The 19,580-nt window shown below is 35.2% G+C and overlaps 2 protein-coding genes across 2 annotated transcripts; both read left to right on the top strand.

Annotated features, from left to right (window-relative positions):
* Positions 1 to 880: 880 nt before the first annotated feature.
* Positions 881 to 8,056, top strand: LOC134851444 (uncharacterized). The gene is made up of 2 exons (XM_063867532.1): positions 881 to 1,249; positions 7,706 to 8,056. The coding sequence occupies exons 1-2, from the start codon at positions 942 to 944 to the stop codon at positions 7,875 to 7,877; spliced, it is 480 nt and encodes a 159-aa protein (XP_063723602.1). The 5' UTR covers positions 881 to 941; the 3' UTR covers positions 7,878 to 8,056.
* A 2,300-nt stretch (positions 8,057 to 10,356) lies between these two features.
* LOC134851447 (histone deacetylase 6-like) lies at positions 10,357 to 19,192 on the top strand. Its single transcript, XM_063867547.1, has 6 exons — positions 10,357 to 10,866; positions 11,855 to 11,976; positions 12,652 to 13,532; positions 15,745 to 16,058; positions 16,933 to 17,299; positions 18,499 to 19,192. Exons 1-6 carry the CDS (start codon positions 10,369 to 10,371, stop codon positions 18,960 to 18,962), a joined length of 2,646 nt encoding a protein of 881 aa, XP_063723617.1. The 5' UTR covers positions 10,357 to 10,368; the 3' UTR covers positions 18,963 to 19,192.
* The last annotated feature ends 388 nt before the right edge of the window (positions 19,193 to 19,580 follow it).

Below are 19,580 nucleotides of genomic sequence, written 5' to 3'. Positions count from 1 at the left end.
GTCAAATTAGTTGAAATTTACTCATAATTTTATGAACGATTGCCTTCATCTCTGTTAATTTGTTGCAGCTGGCTAATAGACTGCATTCAAGAGATGCAACCATTATTGAATGTTGAGGTCACTGACATATGAAATATTTCAGACTAATTGAAAAAATGTGATGCGAAACTTGCAATTGATCATTTAGTGAACATAAAACCCGTCCGTTGACATGGGAGCGTTCGGCCAGACGTTTTTCTACAGTCTATTGATTATCTTCGCCCCTATATCCTCCTATTTTGTCGTGAAACAATACCTGTTCCAAGGTGCCCTGAGTTACACGTCAAAAGACAGTGCTATCTACTCCAGTATTGTAGCAGTGATAGTCGTGCATATCTTCTTAATTGCCTTCATAGTTTCAGCGTACAAGGACGATGATAGAAACAGAGGTACTGGAGATCCCTCTATCATGAAGCGACTAGTGGCTAATGATAAAGTTGATTGAGCTTCGCTTAGAGGTTTATCTGTACTAAATTACGGTCGTACAATGATCCGAAAAAAGAGAACCTAATTTGCAATCGAAGATGTGATTGCTGTATATTGTGAAAACATCAGCGCAATTGAAAGGAAAAGGCACAATTGGATACTACTCAGATTTTCACAATGCGGAAAACGATTACGAAATGTTATTTACTGTTGTTTAATGTGGCTATATTTGTTTATTAGTTTGCTGCCAGAAAGTTGTTTTTATTTTCCACTATTCTTTTAGCACGTTAATTTCATACATATATTTCTACTTATTCCTGCGATATATTCGATTTAATTTGATTAAAATATAACTGAATTCATTTTTTTTAGTTTAATTATATTTCTCAACTTTCTCAATTTATATACAGTTTGATTACTTCAGATAAATTTGAAAAACCGAATTGGAAATAGCGCCAGTAGTTAAACGGTCGCAAATGTTCAGACCGAAAGTATTAGCAGCTGTGCTCAACGAGGCAAATGAGTCCTCGACATCGGTCGAAACCGGCGGAAACAACAGGGGGTCAAGTTCAGGAGATTCATTCACCCTGTTGCTAAACAGGGAAGGCGCTCTTCTCGCGGCATCTGCACCCCAGAACTCGGCAACTCCAAACTCGATGGCCAATCAGCAGCCTCGTGTTGTGTCGGCAATTGTATCTACTGTGTGGGCTCTGGCATCTCAGAACATAGCTGCATTGGAGGCCGACCCACTGTATGTGCTGATTGTGGACTGTGAACAAGCCAGGCTAGTAGAAAAACAAAGGGGTAGATTGTTCAATTGGTTGTTGAATCTTTTTCTGCCAATCAGAATTTAGTAGGTTGTTCACTCTTGGATGAAAGCAATCTTTTTTAGCCAATCACAATATCTCGACTTCTGTTTATTGAGTTCTTCGTTTTATTTCAGCCTTGGTATTGTTCTTTTGGTTGCTTTAGGAGAGAAATTGATCACTTTTTCCCAAAATTTTATCAAGATGCTTAAAAGTAATTTAGACGTTAATCATTCTCCTAAGACTCCAATTTTATTTAATTTTACTCCAATTTAGTTTTGCATTCGGGCATTGAAATATAAAATCAATTTTTAATTTGCCTGTTGATTTTTTACGTATAATCCGACTGCCCATTAGTTTTCGACTGCCCATTTATTGGTCTCGAATTGTTTCTGGAATACGAAATATTGACAAACTACAAATTTTAGGCTGATAATATCGAAGTGTCAAAATTTGAGTCGTTTATGGAATAAACCAATTTGCTTGCCTTAATTCACTTTAGAACGATTGAGTGCGGATAATTTGCCGCGCATAAAGAATTTGCGTATTGAAACAAACTTTCAATGTATTATTCCAGCAGCAAAGCCGCTTTTTAGCCAAGTGCAAGCATACTCGCTTGGCAATCCCAAGATTGCCGGATCCACAGTAATAGGTGTCGGAAAACTAGTAATAGTGTCGAGCTCACAAGAGCGAGTTCGACCTTGAAGTGTTTGATAGATGTTACACTTCTTGATTTTTCAGCCAGAATTTCAAAACTAGATGCTTGTTTATTATGGTTGGCCAACGCATACTCTAGTTGCGAAACTAGTGCACAACGTTGTAAAACTAAGGGCTAGTTGGATTTTTAATATAAGAGATTAATAGTTTAGTGTAGTAGTTGCATATTAGGTCTGGGCTTTGGGTTCCTGTTATGGGCTTTGGGTTCCTGTTAATAGTTTTTCAAGAGTATTTTTTCTGTGCCGAAAATTTTGTTAGAATTTCGGCGCTGGAAGAGGTCGGCTTTAATGTTTTTTTTTGAATTATTTTTTTTTGGTATAATGTGGGAGTGAATGATTTCTAATCTGAAATTTTGTAAAAATTTAATCAATTTTCGAGAATTTTTAAAAAATGAAAAAAATAAACCTGAAAAATTTTCAAAACTTTCTCAGTTTTTTTCTCAGCTCAATGAAAATAATTGTTTCAAACTGTTATTGTTTTTGGTGTTTCGATCAGTTGTTTTTTCTCCATTCTTTTTGGAGCAGATAAAATAGCTCATTAGTATTTGCTGCACATTTTCTGTTAATTTTTTTTTTGAGTTTTTCGACCTACTATTTTAAATTTTTTTCTGATTGGATTTCAAACCTTGAAATTCATTTCAAAAATGAAGACCAGGGAAGCCTGAATTCCTGTCAAATCAAAATCAAATCAACTCATAACTTTCGGTTGTTTTGTTCAAAATTGCTAGACGCATTTGTTGTTCTATTCTGTCTTTGAGTTGCTGATTGCTAATTTTCATGATTAACTTGTGGTATTCCTTTAGTTTGAAGTATTTTCAATGTGTTAAAATCGAAACGAAACAATTTTTTGTGTTATTAGGTTTTTCGTTGTCAATTAAAAAAAACGTTCTATTTAGTTTCACTTCCAGATAATATTGATACTTTTCCAGACTCATTCATTTTTTAAAAATGGTTCGATGATACGCTGTTTTTGTCGTTTTTACGCTTGCGATTAGAAAGCGTAATCAAACCGGAATATGGACTTTTTTCGGGTTAACAACTAGCTTAACAGAATTACTTGAATCATTTTACCTTTGGTTCATATGAAGTCAAAATTCAGATGTTATTCGCGCATGTGGCGAAGAGCTAACGCACCTGCTTATAAGGAAAAATGTCTAGGGTTCGAATTTGGCCTGGACGTTTTTTTTGTAAGCGGAAAATTTTCGCGCGTCACAAAATCTTTGTTGGACTTCTGTTTTTTGTCGACTTAGTTGCCGCAGCACCAGGTCTACCTAAAATTTGGGCACGTTTTACTCAAATTAAAAAACTTTTCAATGTGTTGCGTTTTTGAGCAACTAATTCAGTTCCAAGAAGTTTTGCCTTTTTTCTAATTTTTGATTTTTTTCATGCTGTTCATTAAAATTTTTTGTAATTGTTTTCTTTTTTTGAAATCGCAGGAATGTTCTGTGCATATGGTGCAGTGGTTGATTTCTTGCTTGAGACGAAAAATCCCAGAAGTTCGGTTACTGTCAGTACTTTTTTGTGGAAACTGAAAATTTTCGAATATTTCAGACTTTCGTGTCTGCTAATTGTTGTCGGCTTATGGCCCGAAGAAAGGTTCAGTTTTTTAAAGCATTTTGGAAGCTGTTTGTAAAATTTCTAATGGTGCAGGTGGTTTTGTTCAAGGAAATTTTTGTCTTGTTTAGAATTTTTATCTTTTATAACTTTAGTTTAACAATAAAAAACACTTTCTGATTTTTGTAAATTTTGGTTTGTCTTTTCATTTGCTCGATATCTTAGTCATTCATTTTTGTATCGGAAGAGGTGCTTGGCCTCTGTGTTTCATAATGTATTCTAATTTCTGAACATTCCCGGCCATCTAAGCCTGGAGTTACTGAATATGCCTGGGAAGGCAAACGTCGTGGGCTGGAATCTGAGCAGGACCTGTTTGTCTGCTTAAATGTTGTCGGCTTAGTTGTCGCATCTAGGAATCGTTTTTATTGCTGCCTGCATTTCTTCGATGTTGATTTTAGTAATTGATTTTCTCCTACAATTTGTGATTTTGATCACTTTGATTTTGTATTTCCTTTTTTTTCGCTAAAAAAATTCCTCGGCCCAATAGAATCTGGCCTTTTTTATCGGCCTAATGACCCAGTTTTGTGTCGTTTCAAGAGAAATACAATTTTAACACTCCATTCCGCTTTTTTCAAGCTGGTTGTATATTTACCAATCGGTTATTGAAATTTCTTTTTTTTTCGCTTCGGAAAATTATTTCACCTTTTGCAAAATTTTAACTTTTCTCGGAAAATCCTTCTGATTTTCAAATAGGGTATCAATCGAAAAATCGCGTACTGCCTTGTGCCTACATACTCCCTTAGAGTCTCTTTTTACTTGACCCTTCTGTCTACAGCCTTCGAAAAAGTCTGTGGGGGAATATTAGACCCATATTTCTTATTTCGTTTTCTCGAAAGTTAGCCCTCTCATGTATGTCACTTGAGAGAGGTAGTTTATCCCTCTCTACGCCTAGACGTAACAATCTTTCTCAAATTTGTTAAGTCTTCCTCTCTCAAATTTTCTTTACACATTAAGTTATGGCCTTCGGAATAGTCAAGTTTCCCATTTTTGACCGTTGCGTAAAATTTTTTGACTTTTCGTGTGAAATACCCTGCCAAATCTGTGTTTTCGGGTTCAATCGAATTTAGAGGTTGCTTGAATATCTTCTGCATAAGCGGCTACGCCCTATTTCTTCACACAAAAAGCTATGATTCTCGGAAATGTCAAATTTTTGAATTTGTTGATCGTTTTTTGGACTTTTCTCGCCAAGTATCCTGTCAAATCTGATATCATAGGTTGAGTTGAAACAACAGATTGTTGAAGGCCTACTTTTATAATTGGTTATGCCAAGTTTCTCTAAGAAAAAAGTTATGGCCTTCAAACAAGTCTAAGTTTTGAAACTTACAAGAAAACTGCATACCAATTTTCAGGGTGTGTTCAATCGAGAAACCCGTTTTGGGAATCTTATCTGCTTAAGCGGCCACAACCAGCTTTTTGCTTTAAAAAAATATGTTTCGTGGAAAGTCTTTTGACCGTTTCTTAGAATTTTATTAATATTAACACAATCAAATCAAATGAAAATTCAGTTGAATGAACCGGTTGCAATAATTGTTCCTAGAGAAGCGGCGTCTTCTTATTTTTTTTGGAAGAGAAATGTTCTCACTTATTTTAGAAGAGAAACATCTAAGATTTTGGGTAAAGTCCAATTTTCGAAATCAAAACTTTTCGTGCCGCATCAGTTTAGCAAATTCATATAATATCAAACTCGTTCCTTCAGCTTTAGCTGGGCACCTAGTTGTTTTTTGTCAAGACATACGAAAATTTTGTTTCACCTAGCGTCTTTCAATATTTGATTTTGTTTGTAATTAAGTTTTTGATCCAGTTTTTTATGTTTCATCCAGCTTTCTCAAGTTTGTTAAGTGTTAAAAAAGTGAAATAACCGAGTTATTAATGATAGCCCTGAGGTGTCGTCGTAATTTGTTTCCTGATACTCGCATTTTTTATAAGTTTCCTTGAGTTCATTGAAGTTTGTTTAACAATCGATCATATCGATCGAACAATCGATCAAAGTTATAAAATTGTCACATTTTGGCTCGGTTGTTTTTGAAAATTCAGTTTCTACGTCGATTAATTTTCTTCAGTGCATTGAAAACTTCAAAAAAAGGTAAAGCCAGAAAAATTTTTCTCATTTTCATCTGTCTATTTTGCGATAGAATCTCATAGATTGGCGACAACATAATTTATGAATATACTTGGCTGCTAAATGATACAATTACTTTCTTATTGAATAAATTTTGAAAAGCTGCCAAGCATTGAATTATTTTTGCGTGCATCTCTTTTGTTATACTTTTTTCTTACTCATCTGAGCATTCAAATGAGTGTTTTGTTATGCAGTGAGTATAATTTTTTTTCATACACACCTCGCACACTTAAGTGCAAAATTTTTGAGCAAAGTTTACTGAAATAATGGTTTTTGAGGGACATTTAATAACTTGAACTGCGATGAACTGAATCGTAAAAAGTTATTTCTAGTGTGATCATTTCTGTAAAATTGTTGAGTGCTTACGTTTATTTAATGTTTAACGCAGAAGCCAGCTATTTGGTCGCCGTTTATTATTACAAAATTAAAAATTCTCAAATAAACCTTCAAGTGAATTGAGGCGAACTAATTGGGCCCATTATTTTTCCTTAGGCTCAAAAAATTTTTAGTACTTGTTCTTTTTTAAGTTTTGTTCCTCTCAAGACATTTTTGTGTTGTCCTACAGTTTTGTCTTTAATTGGCTATTCTTGCCGTTTTCTTCTTGAAATTTATGTTCACCTCTGTTCACACATGCGAGTGTAGCGTTTTATTACGAATCTGTTTCCAACAGAAGTCTCGCAAATGACAGTATTCATTAAAAGTGTTCATGTTTGCTGTATTGTATGTATTTAACAGCATGTGTTCGATAGCCGCTTTGTTATTGGCTAGTGTTTCAGTATATACAACAGACTTAGCTAGGTGAGGATGTGGGACTCTTAATCTCTAAGTGGGTGGAACGGTTCCGGTCCATAGGAATATTTTTGCTTTTCTTTCAACTTTGCCGTATTCTCGCTTGTGTTTGTGAAGTGCAGCTTCGCCTGTGTCTTAGAAAAGACTCTTTCCCCTTTGTCCAACCAAAGTTTCGGGAAAACATGATTTTTCTGAATTCAAACGTTTTTATAATTGAACGTTAAGAGAACATGGATGAAAACTAGTACTTTCCTGTTTCGTAGAGAGAAATTGTATTCTTTTTTTCCAAACTGAAAAGGATGACCTGTTACTGTGCTAGTAGCACAGAATTTTCCGACCATAGTCTTAACAACTGCATTAATAAATTTTTTTTTAGATTGGTGTCGTTTTTTCTGCGTGGTGTGATAAAAGGATCCGAACACCTAGAGCTTAAACATTTTCGACACTCATAGTAAAATAAGCGAATTGGACAACAGTAACAGTTTTTGTAGTAATAGTTTTTGTACAGTTTCTATATAAAAAGTTTAAGAAAAACAAAAAGAATTAAAGTTTTCGGTTCCAAAAAAGCGCTGAAAAACTCACAAAACACACTTTACTCGACTTACTAACCTTGTTGATGTAGTCTGAATAAGTTTTTGTCTGGAAAACGTTGCTTTCAGACCTATAAATAGTTACAAAAATATGTCAAAATTCTATAAAACAGTCTGGTTTCTATTTACCCTTGCGATAAGTTAGGGTATTGCAATCAGGCACTAGAATTTTTTCCCGTAAATACCATTGGTGACAAAATAGTCAAATGGTAATCAGCATGGTTAATAAATCAGCATGGTTATTTATACGCAATTTTTACGCATGCGAAGCGAGTGTTTTACTACGAAGTCGCAAATAAAAGTTCTACTTTTGTTGGCTTTTTTTGAATCAGTAGGCTGCGGTAGCAGTATAATAGCAGTAAAAAATTAACACAGCAGATGAATTTTTAATCCATGAAATGAACCGAAAAAAGTTGTTTGTTTCAAAAGCAGTACAATGATAAAAAGCTCAGAAATTTTCCAACTCAATGTATCCCGCAATTTTATTCAAATTTAATCATGAAAAAATTTCTTCACTGTCAGGCTGTTTTAATCTGATACTTGTTGTATCACTAAAGGTGCGAAGCTCAGTTTCGCCTCTGTGTTTAAAACTGTTTTCGTGTTTAGAATTGCAATTACAAGCGTAGGCCATGGAGGCCTTCTTTTGTGTATGTACTGCTCTACTAGGGGAAATCCAGCTAGCCAACTGCCCCCGCTTGGAATGCTGAAGGTGAAGCTGGATGCTCTCAAACAACATCTGGACGAACCATTGAGTCAAATCGCAACGACCGTGGCTTGATCTCATTTATTGCTAACATTGCATCGACAGCTACTATTTTGAGTGTATTTGTCGCAAAATAAGAACAGTGCTGTTATTTCAATGAATGGACTGTAGATTATTTAGATTATTTAATTAAAAGTGTAAAATTATTTTTGAATATTTGGAAAATAGATAGATCATGGATGTTTTTATACGAAGATCGTTGTCATCACATCGTAGATACTGAAGTTTATAAGTAAGGAAAAATTGGCAAGTCTAGCAGGTTGTGGCGAACGATGTTTTCGAAAATTAATAGTTTCGTTTTTTTGGGTAAAAACGTTAACACAAAGTTCTTTGACTAAAGGTGGGCGAAACAAGAAAACGGCAATTTTGGCACTCCAGTGATGATGGTGTCCAGCACTCATATGATTGCTGGTTCAAATCGCACGTGCGCTGCAATTTGCAAGGTGACCTTTTGCAAGCAAGTCATAGCTTAATCGGTGCTAGTTGTATGCGCTCTTGTCAATCTAAATAATTAACCTTCGGGTTAGGCCTCCGGATTGGTTGACTTTAAAAAAGTTGTGGCAAAATTGATAAAACGCAGATTTTTGACAATAGTATTGAGCGATAAATATAATCAAGTTTCAACAAAATGTCTTTTTTTTGCTTGCTGCGCTCTTACACGTTAAAACACGCACCAAACTGCCTTTAACAACCTATTTGAACACGATTAACTTGAATTCATGGAAAAATTTGATATATTTTCGAGTTTTCTTGTTTTTTGTCCTTTCTCTTCATCCCATAATTTCATGTATACACAAATCATTATTTCATTTGACTCTTTAGCTGAGGGTAACAAATTTTTTCAGAGTGAGTTATTTTGATTTAAAGTGTCAACAACCATGCCTTGTGGTTTTTTATCATTATTTTTCATAAAAACTTTCAATTTTTGACGCTTAAATATTTTTTCTGATTAAGTGTAATGAACGCAGTGAGTACTCCTATATAGGTATTGCTGATTTTGTTTGTTTTTTTTTTCAGGAAAAAATCTTAAAATTTGTTAACTCGCAATTTTGATTTTTCGCGGTTTGACTTGTGATTTTATTTAATTTCAGTGCATTTCCTTTGTTAAAAGGAAGGCAAACTCCACTATCGATTAGCAAAAGTATAAAGGTCACCAAAAACGTGATCGACTTCTTGTTTCAAAAGTGGATTTTAATTTTCAGTTTTCCCTGCGGAATAAAAGTCTTACGTATTGATCTAGTTTTCTCAAATAGGGTTTATTTTAACAAAAAAGTGTCAACCATAAATTGTTCTACAAATTGAAAGACTTATAAGGCCATCTATTTTTTTCTTCGAAATTTAAAAGTTGAAGGCTCTTGAAAAAACAAACCAGTTTTTTTTTGTTCAGTTTAATGCGTTCATTACTTTTTCCAGGAACATTTTGTGCTACTTGCGCATTAACTGGCTATTCTTGTTTTTTTTCATCCGATTTATCAGCGGAATAAAGTTTTTAAGTTTAATAGTTTTTCATGGTACTTTTATCATAAAACTGTCAACCATAAAAGATTCTTATAACTCAAAGAGCTTAAAAGTCACAAACATTTTTGAAAATACTTCTGATCAGTCGATTTTTGGGGTCTATTATTTGGATATTTTTGCAGGATTTCAATGGAAACGTGGAAGCTGATTAGGTATTACATCATGATAAAGTTTATCTAGACTTGGCTTGGATTCTAAATTATTATTCAATGCCGAGAAAAGTTATTATTTCAATGCCGAGAAAAATAATTCAATTTTTTAACGAACTTGCAGAGTGAACGACGGAGATAGTGGGTTCCCCGATTCGTTTTTACTCTTGATGTGTTTGCTTCATACTAGAAAATTTTACCCAGTTTTTAAAGCCTCACTTGAATCCACGTTCCCAAGTAAACTGCAGAAAGTTAAGAAGAAAGATATGCAATGACTGAGGGAAGAGAATATTGTGTTTCAGTTTTTTGCGGGTGGCTTGAAGTTTGCATTTGCAGGCCATGAATTTTGTGCTTATTCCCTGTAGATGTAGTGTTTTCGAATTTTCCGGAAACAAATTCGCATCTTACAGAATAGACAAATTAGTGGTCTGTTAATCGAGTCCCGAACTTTATCTTCTAAGAGCATCTTATAATGTTAACAAGTTCGTAAAGATTTGCGAAGTGTTCGTTCATCTCTGCGTTTTTCTTTATCTGCGTTCCTGTATTATAAGTTCATTATATTTTTCATTATATTTATGAAGTTTATACTACGGGCCCATAGGCTAGCGGTAAGTTTCGCGCGTCAAATCATAATCGATTTTTTTTTCTTTTAAAATCAATTAAGTTTACCCATTTTTAGGAGAAATCGAGTTTTTTTGCTTTTTGCTTAATTTTAATCCAGGTGTACTTTTTCCTAATTTTCCTGTTTATTCAGTTTGTTCGGATGCGCTCAAATTCAACGCTTCAGAAATCATAAATTCAGTTGAAAATTTCAAAAAAGTTAGTTCTTTCAGTTTAATATGCATGATGAATCAAATACTTCGAAGGGTACATCCCGGTCTACTCCGAAATCCAAAGCAAAATCTAAATCGAATGAAAATCAAACCTTGCCGAAGAGCGAGAAAAAATCTGAATCCAAGAAAGAAGCTCAGGATCCGAGAGCACCACCTAAAACCGGACTTGTTTATTTACCAGGAGTGGAAGAACATCGAATATTGACAGATGACAATGAATACTACGAAAGATGTGAAAGAGTTACACTTGCGTATGAGCGATTAAAAGAGACAGGAGTCTTAGAATATCTGCAAGTATCAGATACTATAAATGCGAGAAAAAGCACAAAGCATGAAATGCTAACTTGTCATGATGAAAATTATATTACAGCGATGGAATCGAGCAAGAACATGTCAAAAGAGGAATTGGTTGATTTGACGGAGAAATTCGAGTGTGTCAGTTTGTGCGAGTCTTCGTTCGACTATGCCAAGACAGTTGCGGCTCAATTGATTGACTGTTGTAATGTAAGTTAATTAGTTAGTAATGTTGATTAACTATGCGTTGTAATTTTTCTTATCTAGTTCCATCATTTTTTGGTGGCGGGATTAATGATTTCTCGAGTCAAACAAAACGAAAAGATATCAGTCGTAATTTTTATTTTCCCGTTATTTCAATTATAAAATTGCAAAAACGTTTAAATGTTAACAAGTAAGCGATTTTTTTTTCTGTAAAAATAATTAAAGTTAGCTCACGCTAAGACTTATGTTTATGCGAATTAACTCTTGATGTATTTTTGAGTTCAATTCAAACTCAAGAAAAGCAAAGGCAGTTCTATTAACGATAGGGAAAATCTCTCAAGAATCGAGCTTGACTTTAATTTCTGAGGAGGAATAGATAACTTGGCTATTGATCCAGTTTTTGCAAATTAAGTAGTTTAATTGAAAAAGTTGCAATCATGAAAGATTTTTGAGCTTCCAAGAGCTTTAAGATGATGTAATTTTTGCTATGAAACTATTCAAAGGAGCGGTAGAGAATTAATTAAGAGTTGAACCACTGATTCATTGTTCACACGTGGGTGAATCAGTGCTGGAACGTTTCAAAACAGTGTGTTTTAAAACCGTTTTGAACCAGTTTTAAAGCCAGGCAAATTTTTCTCTGTTCTTAAACATCCGGAAGGTAACAGATTTTAAACAAGTAAGCCATATACAATTGTTTCTTTTGGCCGGCAGATGTAAGGTTTGCAGCTGTGTTTTTACTTCCGATGTTCGGTGGTCAAAAAATTGATCCAATCCGCAATGAAGAAAGTCATAATGAAGGTTTTTGAAAATTGCCCTCAAAGTTCGAAAATGTTTCATTATTCAGCTGATAAAAACTGTCCTGTAGTACTGTTTTAAAACTGCTTTAAACTGTTGTAACATGTTTTAAAACTTTAAGACTGTTTTAAAATGTAAAAAAAAAACGGAAAAAACTTTCGTAGTCAACCTTGTGGTAAATAGTCTTCATGGTTTACAGAAAGTGGCGATGGGATCGTTGAGGAATGCATTTGCGCTAGTCAGACCACCCAGTCACCACTCGGAACAGCAGATGGGGGCAAGTGGGTACTGCATATTAAACACTGTCGCAATCGCTGTCATGTGAGTGGAACCCCAGTACGTTTGAATCATTTTCTTGATTTCATAGACTTATTTTTGACTTATAAACTTATCAGGAACTTCGTAAATTAGATTCATAAATCATCTTGCATGAACGCTATTTTCATAACAAAATTGCATAACCTGAATTTTCAGAATCATGTTCCATGAGATTTTATGCATAAATATTTTACTGAGGGGAGTGTTTCATGCCAGAAGGCTCGAATGCCCGAAAATTGTATCAGCCAATCAGTATTTAGCTTTCTCACATTCTATAAAATATGCGTAAAATAAGCGTGATAATCAGTCAGTTTTGGGTAATTTAAAGGACGTTGATTGGTTCAAATTTTGCGTGCATTCGGTTAACTTGCCAAGAGAACAACGATTATTTAACTCAACAAGAATTATTTTAATGCGGGATTGGATTAGAAAATGTGTCTGAAGCGATTATGAATGAACATTGTTCATTTTCATTAAACGTGTTCGAAAACTATAGTACTGTGCTTTCTGTGCTCTCAAAAACGGGAGGCTTTGCACCGCTGGAACCACTATATTACTGTGCAACTAAATCAGTTATTTCATAAAAAAGGATAGTAACTAACAATAGTTTTTGACAATAAATTTTGATTAGTTGAATAGCTACTCTAGCTTTATCTTGATGTTTTTTGTATTTAAAAGGAATCTGATAGATAACCGAAAAAATGGAGTTGGAAAAGTGTTGATCTTTGACTGGGATGTTCACCATGGTCAAGGCACCCAACAAATCTTCTACGAACGAGACGACGTCCTCTACATTAGCATGCATAGCTTCCAAAGAGCCACTTTCTTCCCCTACCTCCCTGAGTCAGACATTTTTCACATAGGAACGGATAAAGGCAAAGGTTTCAACGTCAACATAGCCTGGGACGAAACGGGACTAGGAGACGAAGAATATATGGCTGCCTTTTTGCAGATTGTGCTTCCATTAGCGTATAGTTTTGAGCCTGATTTTGTTGTTATTTTGGCTGGATTCGATAGTGCTGATGGGGGCGACCCTGAAGGTGATATGAAAGTGTCCCCTGCCTGTTACGCGCATATGACACACCACCTGAAAGCAGTCGCTAATGGAAACATGCTTGTTACCCTAGAAGGAGGCTACAACCCACCTGTTGTGGCAAATTGTGTTGAAGCTGTTGTTAAAGTTCTCCTAGGTTTACCCCCTCCGAACCTGCAGTTAACTGGTGATATCAACTCCAGTGCTGTTCAAACTATTTTGGATGTCATTGGAGTCATCGGTGATTATTGGACGTGTTTCCAGTTCCAAGAAGAGCAGTCAGAAGAAGCTATAAGTCACACGGATCCTTGTTCTATCGAAGGTTATAGGCTGTCTGTAAAAGAAGAGCTGCCTAGCTACAAGTTTTCTAAATCTAAGTTCAGCTGTGACTTGAAAGATGAGTTGGCGGATGATAGGAAGATTGGCTACTGCTTCGATGCTAAAATGCTGAGGCATAAATACGAGGAGGATCCGTCACATCCGGAGAAACCAGAGCGAATTGCTTCCATAAATACACGTCTATCAAGTAAGATGATTAATTTCTTACTGTTGGGGAAATAGGTTTTGATTGAAAATAGAATCGCTTGTTTTTGTTTTGATTGTTTCTTGGAAACACAGTACTTGAGATTGCGTAAGTTTGGAAAATATTGATGATATGCGAATAGCTAAAAGCGATTGGTTTTTTTCTAATGCGAGATTAATGGGTGCCGGACATCAAGCCGACGGGACTTAAAGCCGAATCGTATAATTAGGGAGCACAAGCCGAACGTTTTGTAAAAAAAAGTTGAAATATGATGAAAATTGTTTTGAAGAATTTCTCAATTTCATCAGCTTGCTTAACAACTTAAAACTTTATAATTAAAAATTTAATCTTAAAAATTAAAACATTGTTGATGGGTTTTTTCATGTGTATAATAATTATGAATTTCAAAATCCGGCTGATCCAACTATCTGATGCCACTCTTACGTGGTGCATTGTTATGAAGAACGCTTACGGTGAACTAAACTTGCCTACTTTTTTAAAATAAACATTTTGTTGATAAAAATTAAGCGTTTTTAGGTGCTTGTAATGTTTAAATTTCGACTTGAAGTCCCTTCGGCTTGAAGTCCCGTCGGCTTGTTGTCCTAGACCCGAGATTAATAACTGCGAAGATTTAAAATGGTCAGACGAGTGAGTTGGTTTGTATTTGTTACTTGATTACACATGCGAAGCTAGTGTATTAGAGCGAACCTTCTTTTTTTCCAACCTAAGTTGCAAATATTGGTGCGGCACCCCAATAATATTGGAGCACCTTTGCAGTTTTTTGGTAGCATGTGCTTTGACATTGGAATAGTAAGAAATTAACACAGTTGATGAATTTTTAATTCATCAAATCAATCGAGAAAAGCTATTTGTTTCAAACACTATCAAAATAATAAAAAGTTGATTTCCGAAATTTTTTAACTCAATATATCTCGCAAATTTTCGAAATGCCTAATTTATAAAATATGGCTTTATGCTTTGTGATTTGTTACATTCAAAGTTAGTGTGGATGCCTTCAGTTTGTTGTATTCCAAATTATTAATTGCAAAATTGAGTCTATTTGTATTTGGTGCTGAATCGCATTGGCATTTGTTAGCAAATATAGCTTTATTATTCGTGACTAGTGTTTGTCGGTTGTTAAGCTTGACTGACTGAGGGGAAAGTGCGTGAGACTCTGAGACTCAAAATCTCTTGATTGCAGTAGGTATCTGATTCGAATCCTACTTGTAGCCGAGTTTTTGCTAAATCCTGGCCTATTTCTACTTTTCTTACTTAACTTGATAGAGCTGCTTTTTGTTCGTGTTCTCGCAAGTGTTTTCTTCCCGTAAACAACTTTTTCCCCACATCTAGACGATTTCATCTTCTAGAGAATTTTCACTTCTAGAGGATCTTCTGGTTTCAGGTTGTAATTATCTCTTCAAAGGTCTTAACTTCAGATTGTAATTTTCTTTTCAAGTTTCATGTTGTCATTATCTTTTCAAAAAAAGTTTTTTTTTTCATCTTTTTTCGGGTTCGTGATTTTCATACTAGTTTCTGTCGGCTCATTAGCCGTTTTTTAAAACGCTTTTTTTTAAAAATCTGATAAGAGTTTTATCGGTTTTGTTTTTTTTAGCCTGATTTTAATCTAATTTAAACAGTTTATACTATAAATGAAACTTCGCAAATTTGTAAATTTACCATGTCTTATTTTGAGTTTTTTTTTCATTTTTTTGTAGTTTTTTTTTCAAATATTCAAACATTTTCAGTTTATGGTATATCGAATTGTCATCTTATTTTGCTAATTTCTAGGGCAAAAAAATCCGTTTGGGATTGCTTCAGTTTGGATGGGTCGCAAAAACTTTTGAACTTTAGGAGATTTTTTATGACAACATTTTTGTTTTCGGGTCAACAGGTTTCGACCCAAAATTTGGTGCCGATCGGTGAATGATTTCTATTTTTAAGGGCTGTTTATGAACTTCATTGGATACAAATATGAAGTTTTTGTAGCTGTAATTTTTCATTTTTATTTTTTCAAGCTATTTCCAGCATAATTTTTCACGATTTTTTTTGGCTTCTGTCTTTTTTTCATTCACTATTTTGTGGAGCAATTTGTTTTTTGAATCGCAAGTGTTGCAAAGCTCAGCTTCGCCTCTGTGTCAAAATTAAAATATCAGCCAAAATCTTGGGTTTGAAAAGTATAGATAGTATAAATCAATCACCCCATTACATGTTTTAGCCAGTCGATTGCTTGACAGGTGTCTCTTAATACGTGGCGAGAACTGTGAGTTCGAAACTCTGAATCTAGTTCATAACGAAGACTATCTGAAAGCTTTCGAAGAGCTTCACTGTGTTGACGAGTACTCTAAAGAATCAGAAAAATTGTACTTGCAGAATCACTGTCTGGGATCTATCTATCACAACAAGTACTCCTACGGCAGTGCTCAGGTCTCGGCTGGGTCTCTGGTGCGTCTGACGTCAATGATTGTGACAGACAGTGGGACTATATCAGCTGGGTTTGCCAATATTAGACCCCCTGGTCACCACGCAGAGGTTAGGTTTATTTGTTGAACTGGTTTGTTTGTTTAAGAGTCATGGACGTAGTGAATACTCCTATATAGGTCTTGGTGATTAGTTTGTTTGTTTTTTTTTCAGGCAAAAATCTTCAAATTTGTTCACGCTCCAGTTGATTTTTCGCGATTTATTTATAAGTTCACTTCATTTCCTTGTTGAAAGGAAGGTAATCTCCACTACCGAACAGCCATAGTGTTAAGGTCACAAAAAACGTAATCGACTTCTAATTTCGAAAGAGAATTTCAATTTTCAGTTTTCCTTGTGGAATAAAACATTTACCTATTGGCCCAGTTTTCTCAAATTGGGTTAATGTAAATAAAAGTGCCAATAATAAATGGTTCTGGAAATTCAAAGAGCTTTAAAGCCGTTTTTTTGAAATTCAAAAAATTCATTCAAAAAAGTTTTTTCAATAATCAAGTCAGTTTTTTTTATCTTCCGTTCATTGACTGTTTTCCAACTTTCTGTTGGCTATGTTTGTATGAATGCTCGCGCTATTCTGATAATAATTTCAGTTTGCCATCGTAGCTCAATATTTGCTAGTTCTAGAACGATATAGAGTAGCAGCTGAAGTGAGCCTCTCACAGACTTATAATTTTACACAAACTTTTGAGCAAATATTCAAGAAAAGCTGCCTTTTGTATAGATTTTTGAGGGTTTTAATTTGCATCTCACGGACGTGTTTTTCTCCCCACAAGCTTGAGGGTACCAAAAACAAAGATAAGGTTGTCTAATTAATATTGTAAGTTAGGGTCGAGGGTTTGAGATCTTAAGGTTGAGTCACTTCTGGCGCCCGACATCGTTTTAAATGTTTGGTTACGTTTAGATATGAGGTGATGAAGATAATGTTTTACAGGTGAATAAAGAATACGGATTCTGTTTCTATAACAACGCAGCTGTGGCTGCCCAACATATACTCACCAACTACAACTCAAAAGTTCAGAGAGTTCTCATCCTCGATTGGGATGTGCACCATGGCAACGGAACCCAACATCAGTTCGAAAACAACCCCAATGTTCTCTACATTTCTTTACATCGCCATGGTTGGTTCTTTCCGGGGGGCTATGACGGCAACTCGGATAGAGTGGGCACGGGAAAGGGGGAGGGGTTCAATGTGAATGTGCCCTGGTTGGTAGGGGAGGCTACAGACGTTGAATACATTGCGGCATTCACGAATTTGATTCTGCCAATTTTGTACGAATTTAATCCGCATCTTGTATTGGGTAAGTTATTAAATTTTAGCTTCAAATGGTACATATTTGTAATGAACGAAGAGAGATAATGGCGTCAAGGATAACTAAAACAGCACATTCGTTCAACTAGTATCGACCTCAAAGGTATGGACCTAATTAAAAAAGACAATAGAAATACAATCGTCATGTTACTACATAGAAAGAAAGAAAGAAAGAATTTATTTCTTCAGACATACAAATACATTTACAAAATAAACATCAAATAAATTACGCAATCAAATTTTGGTAAACATACGTACAATCTAAAGAGGATAGACTAAGGGCAAATTAGATGCCCACTAAATGTCTACCCATTATATACTGACTGAGACATAGAACGTTAATGTGTAAATATAGATAGTTCTTTAAGCAGCACGTTTTTTTTGTAAGTAGTTGGAAAATTTCATATTTTTTTTAAAACAAAAAAGGCGTTTTCTCGAAAACCAGCAATTTCTGGAAGGTCGTATTTTTTGGATAGAATCAGAGCCTCAGCTAGCAACTGCTTAACCAACATTTACCAGCTTACTTGTAACTGTATATTTTTGAGGTAAGGCTTCTTGGACTTCTCCTTATGATTTTCACCTTAGTTTCACAAAATATCAAGAATTTGAATACATCGCGTGCACTAGCGGATTAAGGGGCGCGGACGCCCCCCCCCCCCTCGGTGATTTGATCCCCTGGATACCCCACTTTTTTGCTATTTCAACGCTTTCATTTTTGAGTGGCTGGTCATGGAATTTTTTCGGCGACTATATATAATATATTTGAGGGGGAGCGCGCGCAGAATAAACGCGATTTCTTGGTTAAAACTGTTCAAAAATGCGTAAAAACGCATTTTGCCCTGTTTTTTTTTCAAAATTTTGCCGGCGGCGCAAAAAAATTGACCAAATCAGTGTCTCTTTAGTGCTTTGTGAGTGCTCGGAAAATTAATGTGGTCAACTTTCTCAAATTTTTTTCCCAAACTGGTTGATTTTCCAAATTTTTGCAAACTTTTGGAAAAATCCACCAAACTTCGAGAAAATCCTAGCTACGACCCTGATCACATGCGCGAAAATCAATGTGCAAATAGATTAATCATAGGCAGCAATGCTAGCTCAGCCTCCAATGGGTCAGATGGCATGTTTTTTTTTCAGCTTGAATAGGTACTCTTCAATTTTATAATTTGTTCATGTCAATCCTATTTGTTTCAGTTTCTTCTGGGTTTGACTCGGCATACGGAGATCCTCTCGGAGGCCAACTCGTGTCGGCCGAATGCTACGCTCACATGACCCACATGCTAATGGCATTTGCTTCTGGTCGGGTGATTTTAGCTCTTGAGGGCGGCTATAATCTCCAGTCAATTGCAGATTGCAGCGAGCAATGCGTCAGAACTCTTCTAAGAGAACCTTGTCCAAAACTGCCTACAAAGTTTAGAAATGCAAGTTTGAAACCGTACCACAGAACAGGTATTTTGGAAACAATTTGGCACCACAGAAAGTATTGGAAGCAGTTGCGATTTTTGAAATCGGTTGATGAAAGTGTTACAAAACCATTGCAAACCGAAGATGACGAAGTTGAAGTGCCTTCTATAGATAAGCGAAGTGTTCCGCCAAAAGATACCAGAGAGAGTATGCTTTTTTGGCGCGAATATTGGACTGAAGAATGTAAAAAGTGATACAAAATTAAACATTTCAAAATAAATTTGATTAATGGTCGAAAAAGCGCTAAATTATTAATCAGACAAGTTTGAATCATTTTGATGGAATTGTTTTGAATTTTCAGATTGAATTTGATAACGTGAGAGTAAATGTGACTGCCTTCATATTAATGTACAATTGCTTAGAGATCTTTATAGTGAATTACTTGGATGATTTTTCTGTCGAATCACAGATTCTTAGTTGAACATTATCCGAATTTCTTTTCTCAAGAACGAAAAGCAGTAATAAATAAAAAAAAGATGGTGTTTGCGAGATTGAAAGTTTAAATGAAGTGCAGATACTATCACTACTTGCAGTTAACGAAGTGTTGATGCCAACTTCATTAATTAGCGTTTTTCACTAGTTTTCACTAATTGAGGTAGTTTTTTTTTGTTTTGTTTTCCGAAAAACTGATATTTGGTCACGCTCAAATTTTGGATGTGCAAATTGCGCGATAATTGAAGTTTGGTTTAAACTGCAAAAATGGATTTAAGTTTGTAGATTTCAAGTTTTCTATAGAAAGTGCCGATCATATGCGGGTTTTAAAAGGCGCCTTAGATTGAGAAATTTTCGCTGAGTTGGTCGGTAAATTGATG

The sequence above is a fragment of the Symsagittifera roscoffensis genome, chromosome 1 (assembly GCF_963678635.1).
Source record: "Symsagittifera roscoffensis chromosome 1, txSymRosc1.1, whole genome shotgun sequence".
Classification (NCBI taxonomy): domain Eukaryota; kingdom Metazoa; phylum Xenacoelomorpha; order Acoela; family Convolutidae; genus Symsagittifera; species Symsagittifera roscoffensis.
The sequence above is the reverse complement of the archived record's forward strand: the minus strand, read 5'-3'. Positions and strand labels throughout refer to the sequence as shown.